The 20,209-nt window shown below is 41.3% G+C and overlaps 1 protein-coding gene across 1 annotated transcript in view; it reads left to right on the forward strand.

The window, feature by feature from the left end:
* VPS50 (VPS50 subunit of EARP/GARPII complex) overlaps positions 1-19,698 on the forward strand; it is a 77,671-nt gene extending 57,973 nt beyond the window's left edge. Inside the window, exons 23-28 of the mRNA XM_081881954.1 lie at positions 11,349-11,497; positions 12,508-12,604; positions 12,746-12,904; positions 14,467-14,588; positions 15,978-16,167; positions 18,979-19,698. Of these exons, the coding sequence (XP_081738080.1) occupies positions 11,349-11,497; positions 12,508-12,604; positions 12,746-12,904; positions 14,467-14,588; positions 15,978-16,167; positions 18,979-19,098 (837 nt within the window). The 3' untranslated portion in view covers positions 19,099-19,698. The remainder of the gene's footprint in view (positions 1-11,348; positions 11,498-12,507; positions 12,605-12,745; positions 12,905-14,466; positions 14,589-15,977; positions 16,168-18,978) is intronic.
* Positions 19,699-20,209: the final 511 nt, after the last annotated feature.

Genomic DNA, 20,209 nt, shown 5'->3' on the forward strand with positions numbered 1-20,209 from the left:
TTATTGGGGGGGAACTGCTCTTACAAGATCATAATTGGAAACCTTTCCCCATAAAGTCTAAAGGAAATGAAAGATCAGAAAACCTATCAAAATTGACAGCGTTCAAATTTAAGAATCCAGAGCTGGGCGAGTAAAAATGTCTTAAATAGTGACAGATGTTCATCAGGGATGTGACTGTTCATGCCACCAGGGCAAGGGAATTTTCAAAACCAAGGCATTGCTACAGAGAAGGCTACACAATGAGCCATGTTTGCCAAGGGGTAACAAGTTGGACTATCAAGCCATTCCTAAAGTATTTGCTGCTATATTTCTCCATGTGTACACTGTACATGTGTGTGTGTGGGGGGGGGTGTGAGTCTGTCTTCCCTGTTCCCAGTTTCTGTGTCTCTCCAGCAGTGGCATTTGCATGTTCCGCAGACCATCAGGAAGCAGGGTCTATGTGCACCTTCTGACAGTTTCCTGAATGCACCAGTGTTGAGGGTAGCAGAAGGCTTAACGACCCCATTCACACATAATGGTAAGCCAAACCATGGCTTAGGGGGAGCCAAGCACATATGCAGGTTCCTGCATTGAAGGTAGTAAGTGCTGAGGTCCTCCCTTGGTCCTGCTGCCACCACAGCATCTATGACTAAGCCATGACTTAGCTTAATGTTGCATCTATAGCCAGGCAGCTCATGGCTTGTTTGCTTCAGATAAACTTTGAGTGGTAAACTAAAAATAATCTTTGGTTTATTGGCTTGTGGTTTTTGTTTGGAGCGAAACAAAGCACAAGTCTGGGTCTGGGTGTAGTGCTAGCTCAGAGTAGCAGAGCTCCAACAGGACTGGGGGAGCTTTGCTCCAGCAGTCTACTTGTTCAACCTAAGCCATGGTTTGGCATAGCGTCAAGTTAGAATTGGGTCACTGAATGCTTGGCTATGGCATTTCTAAGTTTTCCTAGTAGATTCTAGGGACATGGGTGGTGCTGTGGGTTAAACCACAGAGCCTAGGACTTGCCGACCAGAAGGTCAGCAGTTCAAATCCCCGTGACGGGGTGAGCTCCCGTTGCTCGGTCCCTGGTCCTGCCAACCTAGCAGTTCAAAAGCACGTCCAAGTGCAAGTAGATCAATAGGTATCGCTCTGGCTGGAAGGTAAACGGCATTTCCATGCGCTGCTCTGGTTTGCCAGAAGCAGCTTAGTCATTCTGGCCACATGACCTGGAAGCTGTATGCCGGCTCCCTCGGCCAATAAAGCGAGATGAGCGCTGCAACCCCAGAGTCAGCCACAACTGGACCTAATAGTCAGGGGTCCCTTTACCTTTATCTTAGTAGATTCTAGGCTGTTCTCTGTAGCAGATTTTTTTAAAAAAACCAGAAAGTTACCACTGACACTTTACAGCTCTCTAGGAAAGATTTGTGCATGTAAAATGCCGTGATCCTTTATTCTTTCTATTCCTTAATTTTCTGAGAAATCTTGCATTGGCAATGACGTCTAGCTATTACCTTTTTGACCAACTGTATTTTGGATGGCTTCCTGCTCAGTGTTGACTGTGAATTGCTCCATTAACTGTAATAAGACTAATTTTGCTTTTAAGTTAGGCAAATTCTTGATCAATTTTGTCAGTGGCAAAAAAGTAATGAGTTGCATCAAACAAAAGCAATTTTGGATCCTGTTACATTTAGATTTGAGGGAGTCTGGCATACTCTTTATGAATTAAGATAACTCTAAGGTCATCTGTTCACAGGAAAAGGATTGAGAATTTAATTCTAAATACAGATAATGATAAGGGGGCCTAATTCTTTTAATGCACCTTCTAAAAAAGTGGAAAATAGGTAATTAACCCACCTCTGGCGTCACTTCACCTCTTAAGCTGTTCATCTGAATATCTTCTTCCCTCTCCCACATTGGAGAAAGACTTCAGTTTTTTATTTCAGTTTTAATTTCTTACTCACATTTCACCATGAGGTCCCAGGACAGGTTATAGCAATTAAAAACTACAACACTGAAACTATTTAAAACAAATTATAGTCACAAAGATAGGGTGGAGCTGAAAAATATGTATCTTGGGTCTCAGAGGCTAGGGGCATTTGCCAGAAGCATCTCTGGGGAGCCAATTTCACAGCTTATGGGCTGCCGCAGAGAGTTCCCCCTCCTGGGACACCATCACCTTAAACTACCAAGAGTCCTTCTCCCCAGGGGGGTCTGAAGGGAAGGAGGTGGTATTTTCAGATATTGGGGAGCTAAATTATTTAGAGTTTGAACCCCAAAATGAGCACCTGGAAAATGACCTGGAAACTAACTGGCAACCATTAGTTGCATCAGTAATATAGCTGCTACATTTTGAACTAGGTGAAGTTTCCGAGTCAGAAGGAGCAGCCAACGTTTTTGGGTAGCAGATTCCAGAAATGTAAATCGCAGCTTGATGATCAAGTAATGTATCAAGTCCAGTCATTGAGATATTTGAGTTTTATATTGAACAACTGGTTCGCCTAGAAACAACAGCAACTTTTTAAACACCAATTTGTCAGTTTCCAAAAAATTACTTAGCAAAGAATGACAACTGGAGATCATTGTATTGAAGATTTTGTCTTAGTTCAGTTATTCCATGAGGCCAAGCTCTGGAGAGATGGCCAAAATCTCATTTGGAAATTTGCAGGGTGAACTTTTGAGGGGGGAAAGTAGGACATATCTGCTGTTCTCGGAGCTAAACTTGGGATGCCATCTATCGCAACCAGAGTTGAAAATAAGTTAAATGGATGGTAACATCCTTTCAAGCTACGCCAGATGGAAAATGAAGGGTGGAGTGCTGGGCACAGAAATGTCAAAATAAACTGGCAATTGTAACTGTTGATGGGTTTTTGGTGTTAGGCCATTCATTGTTGTGACCTGACGGAATGGGTTTCTGGCAGTGATGCCCACAAACATAGTTATGGCTATGAATAGCATGTATTTCTTGTGGTGATGTTGCAAGTTTAAGAAAGATCACATCAGGGCACATTACCTTCAAATACTGACCTTCCTTATGTTGGCCTTTTATGGATTTTAAGTAAAATCATAGTAGATACAGTGGTACCTTGGGTTACAAATACTTCGGGTTACGGACTCCGCTAACCTGGAAGTAGTACCTCGGGTTAAGAACTTTGCCCCAGGATGAGAACAGAAATCGTGTTCCGGCGGCGCGGTGGCAGCAGGAGGTCCCATTAGCTAAAGTGGTACCTCAGGTTAAGAACCGTTTCAGGTTAAGAATGGACCTTCGGAACGAATTAAGTTTGTAACCAGAGGTACCACTTTATATTGAAGGGATGACTACTGTAGGAGTGAAAATGTTTGTTGTTGTTGTTGCAGCTAAATCGAATATACTACTAATTACTTTATTTATTTTACCCATTATATGTCGATCCATTGAAAAAATCTGGTTGCCTGTTCTGTCTCACAAGATGCTGTGATTGAGATACTAAGAATAAATTGTTTTATATAACTTACATGGTGGTGGTGTTTGTACCAAATGTGTTCCCCCACAAACTAATTATTTTAATGATTGAGCATAATTGATTAGCATATGTAGCCATCATGACTGATACAAATTTTTCATTACATTTTAAATTTCAATTTAATCATGGTCAGTTATACTGCTTTTAGCATATAGTAGAGCTCTTGATGAGTTAGTCTATCTACAAGTACTTTGGTGTTCAAAAGAAAGGCACAGTGTTTTGCTCCTCCTAGTTTCAATATCTCTGGTTTGTAAAGATAATTGAAAGCTCCTCTATACTGAGTCAGACCATTTGCCAAGCCAGCTCAGTATTGCCCACGTTGACTGGTTGCAGCTCTCCAGCATTTTGGACAAGGGTCTCTCCCACCCCTACCTAGAGACGCTGGGGTTTGAACCTGGGACCTTCTGTGTTCCGGACAGATACTCTGCTAATGGCCTTTCCCTTTATGTAGCAGAGCCAGGAAGGACTTCTGCTGGAGACTTTTGAGCAGCATAGGCTGGCCCATTAGGGTGCTGCCCTATCAACTGCAGTCTGCCCTCAAGCAGCCTTGGCCTACCTACCTTCTTATTACAACCACTCTACAGGGTGGGACTGGCAGTTACAGTGGTGCCCCGCAAGACGAATGCATCGCAAGACGAAAAACTCGCTAGACGAAAGAATTTTCCATCTTTTGAGGTGCTTCGCATGACGAATTTCCCTATGGGCTTGCTTCGCAAGACAAAACGTCTTGCGAGTTCTTGCGAGTTTCCCGCTTCCCCCCTTTTGCTAAGCCGCTAATAGCCGCTAAACCGCTAATAGCGCTAATCCGCTAAGCTGCTAATAGCCGTGCTTCGCAAGACGAAAAAACCGCAAGACGAAGAGACTCGCGGAACGGATTAATTTCGTCTTGCGAGGCACCACTGTAGCTTCTTCCTCCTTAGCGCTCAGTTCAGTGTTGCCAACAGGGAGGAGGGAGGAGGCAAAGCTAGAATTAGTCAGCTCCGCCAATCATTTGGCTCTGGCGCCACCTACTGTTGGCCTCCCTGCTTTCCAGCCCACCAGTGCCAGTGGACGCCAGCCGCCATTGCCTTTTAAAACTGTTTCTAGTTAGAGTAAACAGTACTGAGCTAGACTAACGGTTTGACTCGGTTTCAGGTACTGTCATACGTTGCAATGGCAGGGGGAGAATTTGAACCCAGACTGATTATGTGGCCTTTATTTTACCCACCAGGTTTGTTTTGTGTGTTAAATTGGACTCTAGTCAGTATATAGGTAAAAAGCTCTTGCTATTCCCAGTTGTGTCTTCAAACTCAGGCCATATTGTTCTCAGTGGAGTCCTTCTGAAACCATATCTTTTTTCTTTCTTTCTCATCGATTGTTTTACATTAAACTGAAAGACAACTTTTAGGACTGATAGTATAAAAAGGGCACGTTTGGTTTTGCAAAATTGCTCTTGCCCAGGGGAAGCATTGGTTAGTAAATAAAGCTTTAATTAACATCATCCATCACCATGAAGGGTGAGATATTAATTCCTGTACTTGTGCTTGTATATTTTGATGGCTCTGCACTGAAGTGCATGCAGATAACTCCTTTGAGGAGGCAGATGTACATTTTTAGATTTTTGAGGCTGAATATAATTAGACTTTACAAAAGTAGCAGTCTCTTTTTCCTATTTAGCGGGAAGAATTGTTGAATAGTAATGTATATCTTTTGTCATCTACTTGGCAAAACAGGAAGTGGACTAATGAAAACTTTGTGTTATTGTTTCATTGACTAATACTTAGCTGCTAGTATGTACCTTTGAACTTTTGGGGACTGACTTCTGAGTGAAGTTTCAAAAGATTGTGCTACTCATTAATGCTCAAAGAAGCATTCTTAAATTAAGAATTCAGGTAGGTAGCCGTGTTGGTCTGACACAGTAGAAATATATATATATATATATATATATATATATATATATATATATATTGTCCAGTAGCACCTTAGAGACCAACTAAGTTTGTTCTTGGTATGAGCTTTCGTGTGCATGCACACTTCTTCAGATACTGTATAATTCTTCTTCTTCAGGTATCTGAAGAAGTGTACATGCACATGAAAGCTCATACCAAGAATAAACTTAGTTGGTCTCTAAGGTGCTACTGGACAATTTTTAAAAAATGTATATATATTTAAATTAAGAAGCTTGAGTTCTTTGTATTTTCCTGATGTGCTTGTTTAATTATCAAGATTCGTTAACTTTCCACAAATTTCTGTTACCTTTTTGCTCTGGCTATTAAGCTGTTGTTTGTTTGTAAGGTTGTGGTATGAAATACTGACCGTATGCACATTTATAACAGCTTGTTTCCACAGCAATGAGCTTTAATCTTTTTTTTATGGCTAGTTTATGTGCCAGTTGAATATGGCCCTAGTTTTATGGATTTATTAAGGTAGAATTTTCTTTGACTTCCAGGAACCTTAAAAGAATTCTCAGTTCTCATGTAACCTTAAATAGGTTACTGCATTCTCTGGTATAAGTCAGAGAAAACCTACATTATGAATTCTTACTCCAAGAGTTTGTAGAAGTTGCTGAATATTTCTTCTGGGCTATACGACTGGGAGATACAAAAGGAAAGTAGTGGTTGTTGTAATTTAGAAACACTTCATTACAAGAAACATTAGGATAGGAGTTTAAAGATGATCGCTGCAAAATGGTGTAGGGTGTGTGTGTGTGTGTGAAGTCTGACTCGCTGTAGAAGCTCCAGCAGAAAACTAGCTGCTGTCCTCACTACTAATTAATAAAAATGCTATGTTGGTTGCAAGATAAAAATTAGGTATAAAAGGAGAATTCCAAAATCCAAGTTTGAGACAAGTACTCTTTGGTGAGGACCCTAGCAGAGATTTAAAATCACTAAATTACTGATATAGGAACTCAAGAGTGGCTTGTAAGAGCCATGCTGTCCTGAACTGGAGCAGCCAGCTCAGATCTCCTCACACATTCAGCTTCTCAGGTAGAATGAAGGGGAACAAGGTCTTGATTACCTAGTCTCTCTTAAGGTGAGCTAAGCCTGGCAGGACAGCTTACTCTATGGCACAACCCCTTCCTTCATGCATTAATTAAACATGTTGGTTATATGAGGCTGGTTATCCCACAAAAGCTTGTCTCATGCTGTTGAACCCAAACTTATTAGAAGGAATCTTTCATATTAACATTCATCTGTGTAATTCAGTGTGAGTGGAGGCCTGCTGCCTTAAAATAAGAACCCTGGGAAATGTAGGGTGTGGACACATAACTTGAGTGACCCAAACTCAAGTGGATTTATATACTTGGAATCTCAAGTGGATTTATATAGGAATCTAGTTTGTGAGACCAGTAGTTGGCTCAACTTGCATCTCAGTTATTTTCAGTATGGTTGAGTGGATTAGCAATTTCTATCTCAGGTGAGTTCAGTAATCTGTCTGGGCCTCCGCTGTTAGGTTTTATTTTTTGTGACTTCTTGGATTTTACCACTTGTTTCACAATGTATGTTAAAGAAAGATGGCTTCATATTCCTAGATTTTGTGTGTGTGTGTGTGTGTGTGTGTGTGTGTGTGTGTGTGTGTGGTACAAATACTGCTAAACGTGGAAAGGAGCTCTTCATCAAGTTTGTTCCTGTGGCCAGTGGTGAAAATTACATACTCCAAAAGCCTTTGTAACGTACCAGTCAATGATCTGTCTACCTCCTTTCTCATTACAAGGAGTGATACAGTACAAAAGCTGCTGAGACTTGATGCTTTTTCAACCTGAATGGCACCTGTAAACCTGACAGTTGCTCAAAGGTCCTTCTTGTTTTCCTGCTCAATGAAGGAGAAAATGAAAGAAGGAAATGTCACTCTTTTGAAAGTGGGAAACACTTGAGACAGAAAATCTCCCCCACCTCATTTTTGTGTGTTTTTTAAAGGCACAAATGCTAGCTGTATAATGAAAGGCTTTTTGCAACGCCTACTTGCTTTTTGCTATCTCAAAAGTAAAAACCTTTCTCAGTGTATTGTAGAAGCATGGAACGATACCCTAAAGAAGCAAAATGTCATTAAGGGTCAGGCAGTCAGTATATGTCCTCGACATATTGGGTCAATGGGTTATGTTTGTTCAGGAATTTTATGTCTCTGGATGCTAGAAGCCTGCCTTTGTTCTTTTCTTACTCTATATCAAATCAATTTGTCACTTTGGAGCACTGTTGCTTGGACTGCACTGAATGTTCTCCTCTTTCAGTTTGGGTGGGGGGGTCAAAAGCTTGCTTTCAGAGGACCAATATACTTCTTGAAAGAATCCTAAATTCTGTGGATGTTAATCTCCTCTCCCCCCACCCGCCCCATATGTTTTACTCCCATTGCTCTGCTGCTATTCTGGCAACTCCTCCCATCCACACACCATATTGCCATCACCTTCTGTTAGTCACATGGGCAATCCTAATCCCAACTCATCATAAATAGGACGATTTCATAGCCAATGAGATCCGGCTACATGCTGATGTCACTGAAGACAGACTAAGCCATTAACCTCAATCCCAATAGATGGACACTTTTGCCTCCTTTCAATACAGCCATAAAAAATACTGAGAGCGGGGGGGGGGGGGGGGCTTTTCAATGCTGGTGAAAATATCCACGAACAGTTGGGTGCTCTGATTTAATGTAGTTCATTTGCCACTGTCTTCTTGACACATCTATGGCTTTAAAATTGCAAAACTGCTGTACCCCAAGCAAAGCAGACCTTTGGAAAGTTTGTTTTCCATCACAGTCCTTGTATGCTGGGGGGAGGTGTTTGTTCGCCTCAGAACATTGGTATCACTTTAACTTACTGCGTTCCATCATACCTCTCCGCCCTTTCGACTGTTGCCCATAGACTGGCCTTCACCAAAGCGAGGTTCAACGTTTTTCCCTCCAACGTCCTGAGACATAGATTCTCAAAGGGCCAAGCCCCCGCCATGTGCGAATGTGATAAGGAGACACCAGAGTCGCTCCAGCACATTATGTTCACTTGCCCCCTGTTCAATGTGCCACGGGCAAATTTGTTGGGATCAATCATACAGAAACTAGAGGGTTCCCCACCAAAATTCCACCTTGCCCAAATCTTGCAGGATAAGGATACTCATACGACCCTGAAAGTGGCAAGGTTCCTGGTCGCTGTCCTTACCCAAAAGCGACGCCAAGGAGCACTACAAGCTAACTAAGGCGTAGTATGCCATTATATCCTATAGTATTTTATTGTTATAGTGGTGTTTTAGCGGCTGTTTTTCCCACGTGCACAAGTTGTTATTTATGTGTCGTTTTTACCTGTATGGGCCTGTGGCCGTAAATAAAATTACTGTATTACTGTACAACAGTGGGACACTCAAGACGGCCCTGCAATGCAAATTGAGAGGAGTTGGGTGAAGTTGGTAGGAAAGGCTAACATGCCAATTCTTTTCCACAATCCAAGCACATGCTACAGTCTCCGTTGTGAGGGGTGGGGGGTAAGAAAGTAGCCCACACTGCCATTTGGAACAGTCCCACTTGCAGCATCTGAATTCGCCGCAGGTAAAAATAGCCCACTTTAAATTTTAGTTTTAATACATTATTCCAGTCATCACACACTTGTTCCTCAGTGTAATTTGAAGCAGCCAATAAATTGAAGGTCAAAATTGTAATTCTGGTCATGGAGAATCATATCAAAGAAATTGGTTTTTTAAAAGAATTTCAATCTTCTGTTTCTTTGTTTCATAATGGATTTTCAATTTTTCTTTTTAAATGCCTTTGTTATGCATTAGCAGTCAAAAAATTATTGTGCGGTGATTTGTTGCTCACTCGAAAGGTGTTTCACTCATGAACCACATTTCACTTTTAATTTATAAATAGGTTTCTGGCTTAAAAGTTTACTGATGTGGAATAGACAGAGTTGTCTTTGAGCTCAAACTGCTTGGCCTGCTTCTCCACAGTAACAACCCCCTTGACCCAAACACCTTGTTTGTTTGTTATTCTCCTCTTGATGTCTTATTCTTTAATGTTGTTCTTATAGGGCACAGCTTTCCATCTTTTTAATGTTCAGGGGAGACAGCACATCAATGCATTTTATGAGGTGCTTGCTGTAATATAAATACTTTGACAAAGTGCAGTTGTTAAGAGAAGGTGCACATATTTTACGACTGAAGAAAATTCTGGACGTTAAAAACATTTAGATCTTCAGGTCCATTTATTGTTGTTGCAAATCTGCAGAGTTTTGCTTGGTTTGCAAGATTTCACTTCATTGATGCTAGAGGGTATCCCTGTGTTTTAGTACTTGGTGTCTTAAGTTTTGCACTAGCATATGCCATTGTTTGCTTAGTGGAACTAGTATTCAGCTGGTAGAACTATGCCATCCATAGGCAGCATTGGGAATAAGATCTCGCCTCTTCCATTTTTATAATCACTCTGCCTCTCCCTGTAGGGTTCCCAAATGTCGCTGGCACTTTATCCCTGTTTTTGAAATGTGGTTAGTAGATTGGCCACTTGGTGAAACTCTGATCACATTCTCACTCATGACAAAGTGAAATAACGCACAGATGACCACACAAATAAGTAGCGGCTACAATGCTTTTTTCTGGGGGGGGGGGCGCAGGGGTACGCATACACCTAAACATTTTGTGAATCTTTGTACTTTTGTCCATTTCCTGTATTTATTTTTCCCGATTTGAACTATAAAATGGTGATTTTCTTGAGTCAAAGTGAGAGTACCTATAAAAATTATTTTAGAAAAAAAGCACTGAGCGGCTATATCCTGCATTCATTGATGTATTTCACTGTAGAAATTCAACGGGAGTTTGAAGTATAGTGAGATGAGCTGTCCAAAGAAAACGTTGTTGTTTGTTTGTTTTAAAAAAGAAACCCATTGAGCTAGTGCAGGTGATTGTAACTTTAAACAGCCATTTGAATCCCAGCCTCAGTCATTCTGTATAATCAAAATAGTGGTTGAAATATTTATCTGCTTGACACCTGCTATCCAGTAGTGTATCTAGAAAATAGACCCTCTTGGAGCTTTAAATATGATCTAGGTTTCTATTTTATTGTGGATGTGGACAGAAAATTACTTTATCAAAACTTACTATGCTGTAAATCATTCAGATTAATTTTGGGGTTATATATCCCTGTTCCAAATACCGCGAGAGAGCGTTATTTATTTGTTGCCCATGTTTCTTTTCCCTCTAATCTTGGGGGTTTCATATAACTTACTTATAGTAATTGATTCTTTCCTAAAACTTTGTGCATTTTATTTGCTTGGAGCAACGAGAAACCCACAGAGAATTCTAGTACATGATGAATCTCTTCCGCTGTGAGGGATGAATGTATTCCAGTCAGGTTTCTTTTTTAGGTAGTCATTTGAATAACATGAAGGTGAGGCTTCATCAGAAACAGACTTCCCTGCTGAACAAAGCCAGAAGGCCATTGCTTTAAAAAACACCCCCCCAACCCCCCCCCACATTTTTGTGTATATATGCAGTGTTTGCGAGATTTAACAAAATCATAGCTTAGTAAATGGATTCCTCGATTATCCACAAAACAGCTGCAGGGTTGAAGGTGAGTAGTATAAAGTTCCTGAATGAACACGTTAATTTTGCTACCCTTGAGGACGAAGAGCTGTCTTATTAATTATGCTTCTCAAATCTCAGGCTTCCTGGTCTTTAGAAGCCCATTGAAGTGTGTGGGTTCTCGTGGTCAGATTATCTGCCTCCTGGATTCTTAAATTTCAGCAATAGCGTGGTTTAGTCCCCAGAGGACCCTGTGTTTCAGCTGGATTTCAACTAGATAGAAACGAGACGTGCCAGTTTCTGTTGCCTGAATACCTTAGGCTGTGTTCATCATGTTTCAATAACTCTGATGCCTGTCTTGCTTTCCTTATTTCCTTCCTCCCTCTCTCCCCCATACCCCCTGCAGGAGGTCTCCTCGGATGCCGCTGGAACGCTGACTGCTGTTGAAGAAAGAAAGGAAAAGGTTCCAACCCCCCATCTCAGCCACCTTGTCGTCTTGACATCAGGCAGCACTTTATATGGCTTGGCAGAGAGAGTGGTCGCCACAGAATCCTTGTGCGTTGACTGTCAAACCGTGTTTCTTTCTAATTATTACGATGGACACTTGCAGATTAGTTTTTAGATTCATCCTCCAATTGTTGAACCACTTCAAGTGGGGTCTTCGTGGCATTAGCTTTCTGTCATTGGCTATGACGCTTTGTGCATGATAAGAGCATAAATTGCTTGGAGTTTAGACTATACTAATATATCTTGAATCCCATACTTCTCTGTCTGTGGCGATGCTTAAAATGGATGCAGCTTTTCTGCATCCCTTTGACTTAAAAATGTACCTTATTTTTAAGATCAATATTAGATCAGCTCTTTTGGCCCACTGGGTAGCGCTGGACCGCAGCCTCCTGAGAGTGCCACTCCATATCAGACAACATACTCGCCTGAACTTCCCCAGCTATATTCAGTTGCCTGGTTGTGTTGCCAACTGCTTTGTTTCACCGTGTTCTGTTGTTTACATTTTTGTCTGTGTTCGTGCTCAGCAAACGGAGCATTTTAATTCAGAAATCATTTGTTATCACTTTGTAACAGAGACAAAGCGTTGGCGCCATTGGGAGATTTCTTACAGAGATATGTGGTTCGTAAAATTAGTGAGCAAGAGCTAAAAAAATTGAGCCCCCTAGCCTAAGCCTCCCTAGTCTAGCGTCTTCTTTGTGTCGGGGGCAAACCAGGTCCTTAAGAGATAGCCGTGTGCAGGACGCAGAAGGCCTCTCTTGCTGTTGTTCCCTAGCAATTACTATTTGGAAGCATATTACCTCTGAAGCTGGGTGGAGGGTGTTCATATGGCCATCATGACTAATAGCCACTGATCGGCTTATGCTTCATGAATTTGACTAATTCCCTTTTAAAGCTGTTAAAGCTAGAAGTCATCACAAAAGATATTGGGAGTTGCATCTGCAGGATACGACGTAGACAGGGATCTGGTCCAAAAGGCTCTTGTATTATCTTCCGGAGGCAATAACTTTTTCTAATATTTGTACCGAAGTCACAATGGATTTGTCTTTTTTGTTTCTCAGAGTGTTTTTAGCTGAGCAGTTTGAGTTCCTCCAGTCTCATCTTGATGCTGTAATGCCTCCAGCCAAGAAACCTTTTCTTCAGCAGTTCTATTCGCAGGTCAGGATTCTGCACACATCCACTGTTTTTATTTTTTTAAGGGTGGAATTCATTGTAATGTGTTGTGCAGTTTATCTAAAGTTTTCCTGTACCATAGGAAGAAAATGCTGTTAATTACACCAGATTCTCCTTGCGTTCCAGACGGTTTCAACAGCCAGTGAACTCCGTAAGCCTATATACTGGATTGTAGCTGCTAAAGCAATTGATTATGAACAGATGCTGCTGCTAATGGCAAATGTGAAATGGGATGTGAAAGAAATCATGTCACAACACAACATTTATGTAGATACTCTTTTAAAGGTGAGTATCTCTTTTCTTGCATTGCATTTTAATGACCTAACAAAGACAGAAATCATTTCTGTTGGTGCCTTCTTATATATCCTGTGCAACACATTCTCAGCTGGATGTTTTGCTCTAACCAACTTTTTGTTGGCGTTGCTAGAGCTAAAAATATTTGTTTTCCCATTATTAAAGCTGAAGACTTGTGGGTAGCTTGCCAGCAGTGAGAGTAGGAGACCTGCTGGAGTTCAATTCGGTTCATGAGTTGGTATATATCATTAACAAAGAGCATTATGGGACTCTCTTAGCTGGAAATATGAAAAGCCTGTCACAAGAGACCACAAATTTAGAAGGAAAGCCAAGCTTAATTTAATTAATTGTTGGTGGTGCCAGAATCTGGTCAGATTGACCTTGAGGAGTAATCGTCTGCAATTACCTTCCCTCTTTTCGTTTCCATTATGAGTTTTATGTCTATCTGCTAAAGACTATCTGCGTTCCCAGACGTACCTGTAAGCATTAGTCCTTCACTAGTACAATCATAAGCAGAAGTAAGTCCCACTTTACTTGCAAGTGAGTGTGCATAGGATGGTAGCCTTTGTCTTCTGTTGTCCTTACATTTCCTGGACAAGAATAACCGACTTGGGGATATGTGAATTAATTTTATCCAATCACCAAATTATATATTTTTATGAATTCCATTTGTAGGCTACTATTCTGTACTAATTCTTCGCAGTTTTAATCCTTAATTGAGACTAACCTTTTCCTTAGTAACTCACACTTCACTCAGGCCGACTATAATAAAAATATGCTTAGTGTGTGTTGCATGTAGTGCATTTTATGAGTTTATATTTGTATTCTTTAGGGATGGATAAATCCTGCCAATTCTGATTCAGTAATAAGTTGAATTTACTGGATTGGATACTCCATATCCATGTTTGTGAAGTATCATTGGAGCTGTAGATCCCATGAGCTGTGTGGTCTAGGATACTCCCACATATGTGCAGGATATCACAGCATGAGCCAGGTTCTTGCCACACACCCAGCTGGACTATTTAATTGCTCCAAAACTATGGAAGCTACAGTATGAAAAGTGGTGGCATGCCCTGGAGTGCACTAGAAGCATCAGCACATACTAGCCTAGGTTGAGTTAGGTAAGCCTCCATGCAGAAAGCTCCAGGTTCAAACCCTGGCATCACCAGTTAAAGTATCAGGTGACATGAAAGACCCGCCTCCTACCTGAGACCCTGCAAAGCCTTCTGCCAATCAGAGCAGACCTAGCTGGACCAATGGGCTGACCAAGGATAAAGTAGCAGCGTGAACACACTTCATGCCATATGAACATCCCCCATGTTCCAAAAGCAAATCTTAATTCAGCTACAGAATTTTAGATGATAAGGGAGTTTAGCGGCAACCCTCATGATAACCATAAATGAGATGAAGTATAATCCATTTTCTCTCCATTTTGTACCATTGTGATTTGTGCCTCCCTTTGCTCCCTCTATATAAATGAGTTTTCGTGTCTAGATAGGTATGTTTTGTATGTATTGCCACCACTGACTAATATTCCCTTTATGTTTTATTAGGAATTTGAACAGTTTAACAGGCAGCTGAATGAGGTTTCTAAGAGAGTTCGTATTCCATTGCCAGTGTCAAATATTCTTTGGGAGCATTGTATACGACTAGCTAATAGAACTATTGTAGAAGGGTAAGTGGATTATGACACCTTTTCTAATTTTTTTGTGGTTCCCTCTCCTTGCCTTGTAGCACATGGTTCAACCCTGCTCTTTTCCTGTAAAACTTTAAAATTTGGATGATGTGAGCTAATTAATCAGAGAAGCTTGGACTGTGTGGACCCTGCTTTAGCCTTGAGTTGGATCAAGGATGGGGAATCTGCAGGCCTCCTATATGTTGTGGATTTCTAACTCTCATCAGATCCAGCCAGCATAGCATAGCCAGTGGTCCAGGATGAAGGGAGTTGAAGTCCAACAACATCTGGAGGGCCAAGGGTCCCCATTCCTTGGGAAGATCGTCTTCAGATTATACCTCAAGTTCTGCAGTGATCACACCACATGTGTCCATGAGCTGCCTTTCATAGGATTCATGAGGAATTAAATCCTTGAACTGAGCTCGAGCACAGAGCCACTGTGCATGTGTAACAATATTATTTCTTAGGGGAAACCTTTCCTTGCTCACTTCATTACCGGGTCAGAATGGCTGCTACGACACCTCAAGGTTCTTAGGAACATAGTAATCAAACAATTGGCCCATCTAGCTCAGGCCAGCAGTGGCTCTCCAGGGTTTCTGACAGCACCATTCCCAGCCCTGCCTGGAGATGCCAGGGGTTCACCTTGGAATGTCTGCAAGCAAGGCAGATGCTCTCCCACTAAGCTACAGCCCTTCCAACATCAATTTAACCAAGAGAATTTATCACTAAAGGTAAAGGTAAAGGGACACCTGACCATTAGGTCTAGTCATGACCGACTCTGGGCTTGCGGCACTCATCTTGCTTTATTGGCTGAGGGAGCTGGCGTACAGCTTGCGGGTCATGTGGCCAGCATGACTAAGCTGCTTCTGGCGAACCAGAGAAGTGCACAGAAACACTGTTTACCTTCCTGCCAGAGCGGTACCTATTTATCTACTCGCACTTTGACGTGCTTTTGAACTGCTAGGTTGGCAGGAGCAGGGACCGAGTAACGGGAGCTCACCCTGTCGCGGGGATTCGAACCACCGACCTTCTGATCGGCAAGTCCTAGGCTCTGTGGTTTAACCCACAATGCCACCCGCGTCCCTCTAATTTATCACTACAGAAGTATTAATATCACCTTTGGCTGTTTAGGTGCACCCCATACTTGTTCCCTAGAGTCAAATTCAGACCATTCATTTTCCAAACCAATTGCCATCTTGAAGGGCAAGAGAAGAGTATTCACAAGTGACGTGAGAGTTGTCCCTTTAGTCCTCTGTAAATACATCAGTCTCCAATAGCAGCTTGATATCTTTACTGCATTCTGCGGCAATTTGCCCACAAAGATGAGGACGTCAGAGTAGTTACCGCGCAACCACGACTGCACACTTATCTGTTGCTTGTCTGTCTTAGTTACGCAAATGTCAAAAAGTGTAGCAACGAGGGGCGTGCCTTGATGCAACTGGACTTTCAGCAATTTTTAATGAAGCTGGAGAAACTCACGGATATTAGACCTATTCCGGATAAGGAATTTGTTGAAACCTACATCAAGGCTTATTATTTGACTGAAAATGACATGGAACGCTGGATCAAGGAGCACCGGGTAAGACATGAATTTTTAGTTCCTCTCATTGGGTGGGGATTGTGGGGAATATCCTTGAGGCAACAGTGTAGTCCATGTAAGTTAAGCACAGGTGGCTGGCAAGGAAAGCGATAAACTTGCTCTCCTTCCCATCCACTTGGTCTGAAGTCACTTGTCCCATGATAAAAAGGCCCGTGTGTGTGTGTGTGTGTGAGAGAGAGAGAGAGAGAGAGAGAGAGAAAGAAAGAAAGAGAGAGAGAGAGAGAGAGAGAGAGAGAGAATAAGCCCTAGGCTTATTTCCCTCATGTCATTACAATCACGTGAGGGAGAATGGGGGGGGGGGCACACTGGCAAGCCCCACCCTCCTCAGACGCATTACAGGCCCCATATTGAGAGCTGAAGGGCATTTGATTGGAGCTAGGAGCCTCTACTATTTACAACAGCGAATGTTGGAAATCATATGGGGATCCCTGGTTTAGAAAAAATGTGCTGGGGGGACGACTTCCCAGCACTTTCTTGCCAGTGTTTGTAATCACATGAGAGGGAAAATTTCCAAATAGGGTTTAAATCTTTCAAGGAAGTGTATAGGCTCCCAGGCTGATATGAGTCCCTAAAGAAAGGTCTGACAACTGAAATGGTGGGGCTCATTTCAAGAAGCTATTTTCCTGGCATAATGGAGGTGCGTGTCTCTCCCCGCACCCCCTATCCTAGCTTCTGTGTTTTTCCCTTCCTTTTTGATTGGTGCTTTTCCGTTCTGTAACAGTCGGTTCCCTGTACTGCTTCATTTTTGCTTAATATACTAAGTTTAGAAGGCCCATTAGGAACAGTTCTTGATTATTTCCGCGGTTGGTTACATCATTAAGGAATTGACCCATAACTTTGGCGTTGTTATATAAGAAAGCAATGAGAACAATACATCAGTCAGAAAAACAACTGCTTTCTCATTTTCTGGTTATTTATCCTATAACTATTTTTATACCTTGCTTTACTATAAACATGAAAGCTTATAGATATTAAACTATTAAATCAATTTATTTTAAAATGATGAAAGTCAGAATAGATCACTGTAAGCCTGTAGATTCATAAACCACCCTGGGAACTTAATTACATGGGTGGTATGTAAATGCAGTACTGAATAAATGAAGAGAATAAAGAGTTCTCCAAGTACCTTCCATAAAAAGCAATCTCTCTTCTGTTACTTGTAGGTTTAGGATTTATCAGATCTAAACAATATCCATGAGGCCACGGCTGTTAAGTTCTTTGGGTGCTCTAATGCAGTCCTACCTTGGAAGTTGAACAGAATCTTTTCTGGAAGTCTGTTCGACTTCCTAAATGTTTGACTTCCAAACCACGGCTTCTGATTGGCTGCAGGAAGCTCCTGCAGCCAATCGGAAGCCCTGTCGGACGTCCAGCTTCTGAAAGAATGTTCAAAAACTGGAACAATCGCTTCCATATATATATGCTAGGTTGTCCAAGGCTGGCGTAAGTAGACATAAATGAGTCCCAATCATGTTATGCTCTATTGATGATGCGCTATAATTGTAGCACAATAGCTGTGAGCTCATAAGAGATTCTGGGTGGTAATAGGCTGGGAAGGAGTCCATATGCTTGCACCAAAGGAAACGTGGAAACAAAGTGAATTGGATGTGTCAGAGCTATGCTTAACGTTTCTCACTCAACGAGACATCTGAGGCACACAGTGCGCAAACCCACCAAAGGTCACCAATTAATCATCCAGAGCAAAAGGGGGGTGGGGTGGAAATGTCTTGGCAGATTATTTTCTTTTAACATTGGATAATAACTCCCTACCTAACTCCCAGCGACTTCTTCCACAAATCTTGTTTCAGCCTCTTTATCCATCCAAATAGTTTGTGTTGGAACTCACATAGCTCTGTTAAATGTGAGCCTTTTTATAAAGTGCTATTGTTGTACACTCCTCATTCTGAGACTATTGCAGCTTCTAAACAGTAAAGTTAGAATCCTAGTTATTCTCACCATACATTGGTTGGAACGGTGCATGGTTGCATTATTATTATTATTATTTTAAAAAAACTTGCAAATGTTGCACTGAGTCAGTAATCCTGGATTGCTCTCAATCTGGCTAGACATTTACTTTTGTTGGATGAGCGTAAACCCACTTTGAGAGCATTTCCACCCTTCTCCCTTACCCAAGAGAAATGTTAAAAGCTTTACCTCTGTTAAATAATCACTCAAATGTTCTGGCAGTGTCTAAAGCAAGAGAGAGCTCTGTTTAAACAGGCAGCTGTGCCCTGGCACATTTCTGTGTTTTTGTAAGAGTTAACAATTATCCTTCTTAATACACTATTTAAGAAATGTGTTCATCTTTTGATCAGGTACAATATTGCTGAATTTCCCCCCTCAAATCCTTTTAGGTAAAGCTAAATTGGAACTGTGAGCAGAAGCACTAAAAACAGATTTGCCGAAACAGTGTTGTTTTCTTAGTATCTGCTTTCATGGTTGTTTTCAGTCTTAGCCAGTTTCGCATATTTTTCCCCGAAGAATGGAAAATAAATTTTAAGTGCCTTAAGATGTTTAAATATTCACAGAACTGCATCCCATCCAACGCTTGACTAAAACTGTAAGCATTTCCCCGTGATAATCTGCCATACTTGTTGCAAAACACTCTTCTAAGCTTCACAACCACAAATAATAGCCACATGTGTGCCTTTGAATATTTCTTCAGAAAGTGACAGGTTCTGCCGTGGTGCATTTTCTTCCTTTTCTTTTTCTTTTAGCAATACGTTTCTTATTTTCTGGGCAGTGTCATTCCGCTTGCTTGAAACTAAAATGTGATTTGCTTTCTTTGCCCAGGAGTATTCTGCCAAGCAGTTGACTAATCTGGTGAATGTTTGTCTGGGGACCCACATCAACAAAAAAGCACGACAAAAACTGTTAGCAGCTATCGACGACATTGATAGGCCTAAAAGATAATAGGAGCGAGATTGCAGGTTTTTGTTTTTGTTTTTTAACCAATGAAGAGAACGAGGGTATCTCTAACGGACTACTGATGGAGTTTGGTTAAATGGGGAAAATGTGTGCCGTATTCCTATTGACTTTGAAGGCACTTTGAATCAATGCGGTGGGCTTTTCAAATGCAATTTTTATACTGTCTTTTCTGTTTCTTCAGTTGCCAGGAAGGCACTGTATATTTGGCTGTATATTTTCCTTAATTGTGTACTATATGGCTAATCAAAATTAGAAGGAAACAAGCTGAGATATTAATATATTTAGTTGGTGTTTTTTTGTGGGGGTTTTTTTGTGTCTTTTTGTAAAAGGGCTGCTAATGCAGTACTTCACCCTTCTTTGCTCAGAAGGCGGTTATGAACCCATATAAAGAGAACTTTGTTCAGAGTCTTCAGATTATGAATTGTGCATGTCCTTTAAGAGTGTGCATCAGCAAAATATTACTGTAATGTTTAAGCTCATTGCCTTTTTATTTCCTTGCAAATGTAAGTTCATTTCAGAATGAAATCTGTCTTGTCAAAGGAATTGACCACAAATTATGGGAAAGTAATAAATATTGTACACTAATGCATGGGCTTGTGGAATCTCTTTCTAGTAGCTTACTTTTTTCCACACTTCATCATGGATGATCTCAAAGGGGGGGGGGGGTTTGCAGCATTTAAAATTACATAAATAGCATTTAAACAACAATGCTTGAGATAGTACAGAATCAATCCATTGTCCCCATACCATTGCACAGATCCGTGTTCCCAGATTATTCAAATGCCTAGAAGAAAAGGAAGGTGACAATGACAGCTGGATCCCAAGGGGTTCTCATTCCACCATCATTGCTGAGACTCCAGGGTGTGTCAGATCCCAGGATCCCGCTCAGTAATAGAATTTCAAGAAGGATATTCCAAGCATTACTTTATGCGCACCAGGGAACTATTGCTTAGGGGATAAATCTTTTCAGCAGCATATATAAAATCTGAGACTCAATATATTTAAAAAAATTATCCATCCTCATATTAAAACTTCTGTGGGCAATGATTTTGAGCTCTGCCGTCTTCATCTATCCAATGGCCACGTGAAGAGTTCA

This window comes from Podarcis erhardii (assembly GCF_964252035.2).
Source record: "Podarcis erhardii genome assembly, chromosome: 12".
Classification (NCBI taxonomy): Eukaryota; Metazoa; Chordata; class Lepidosauria; order Squamata; family Lacertidae; genus Podarcis; species Podarcis erhardii.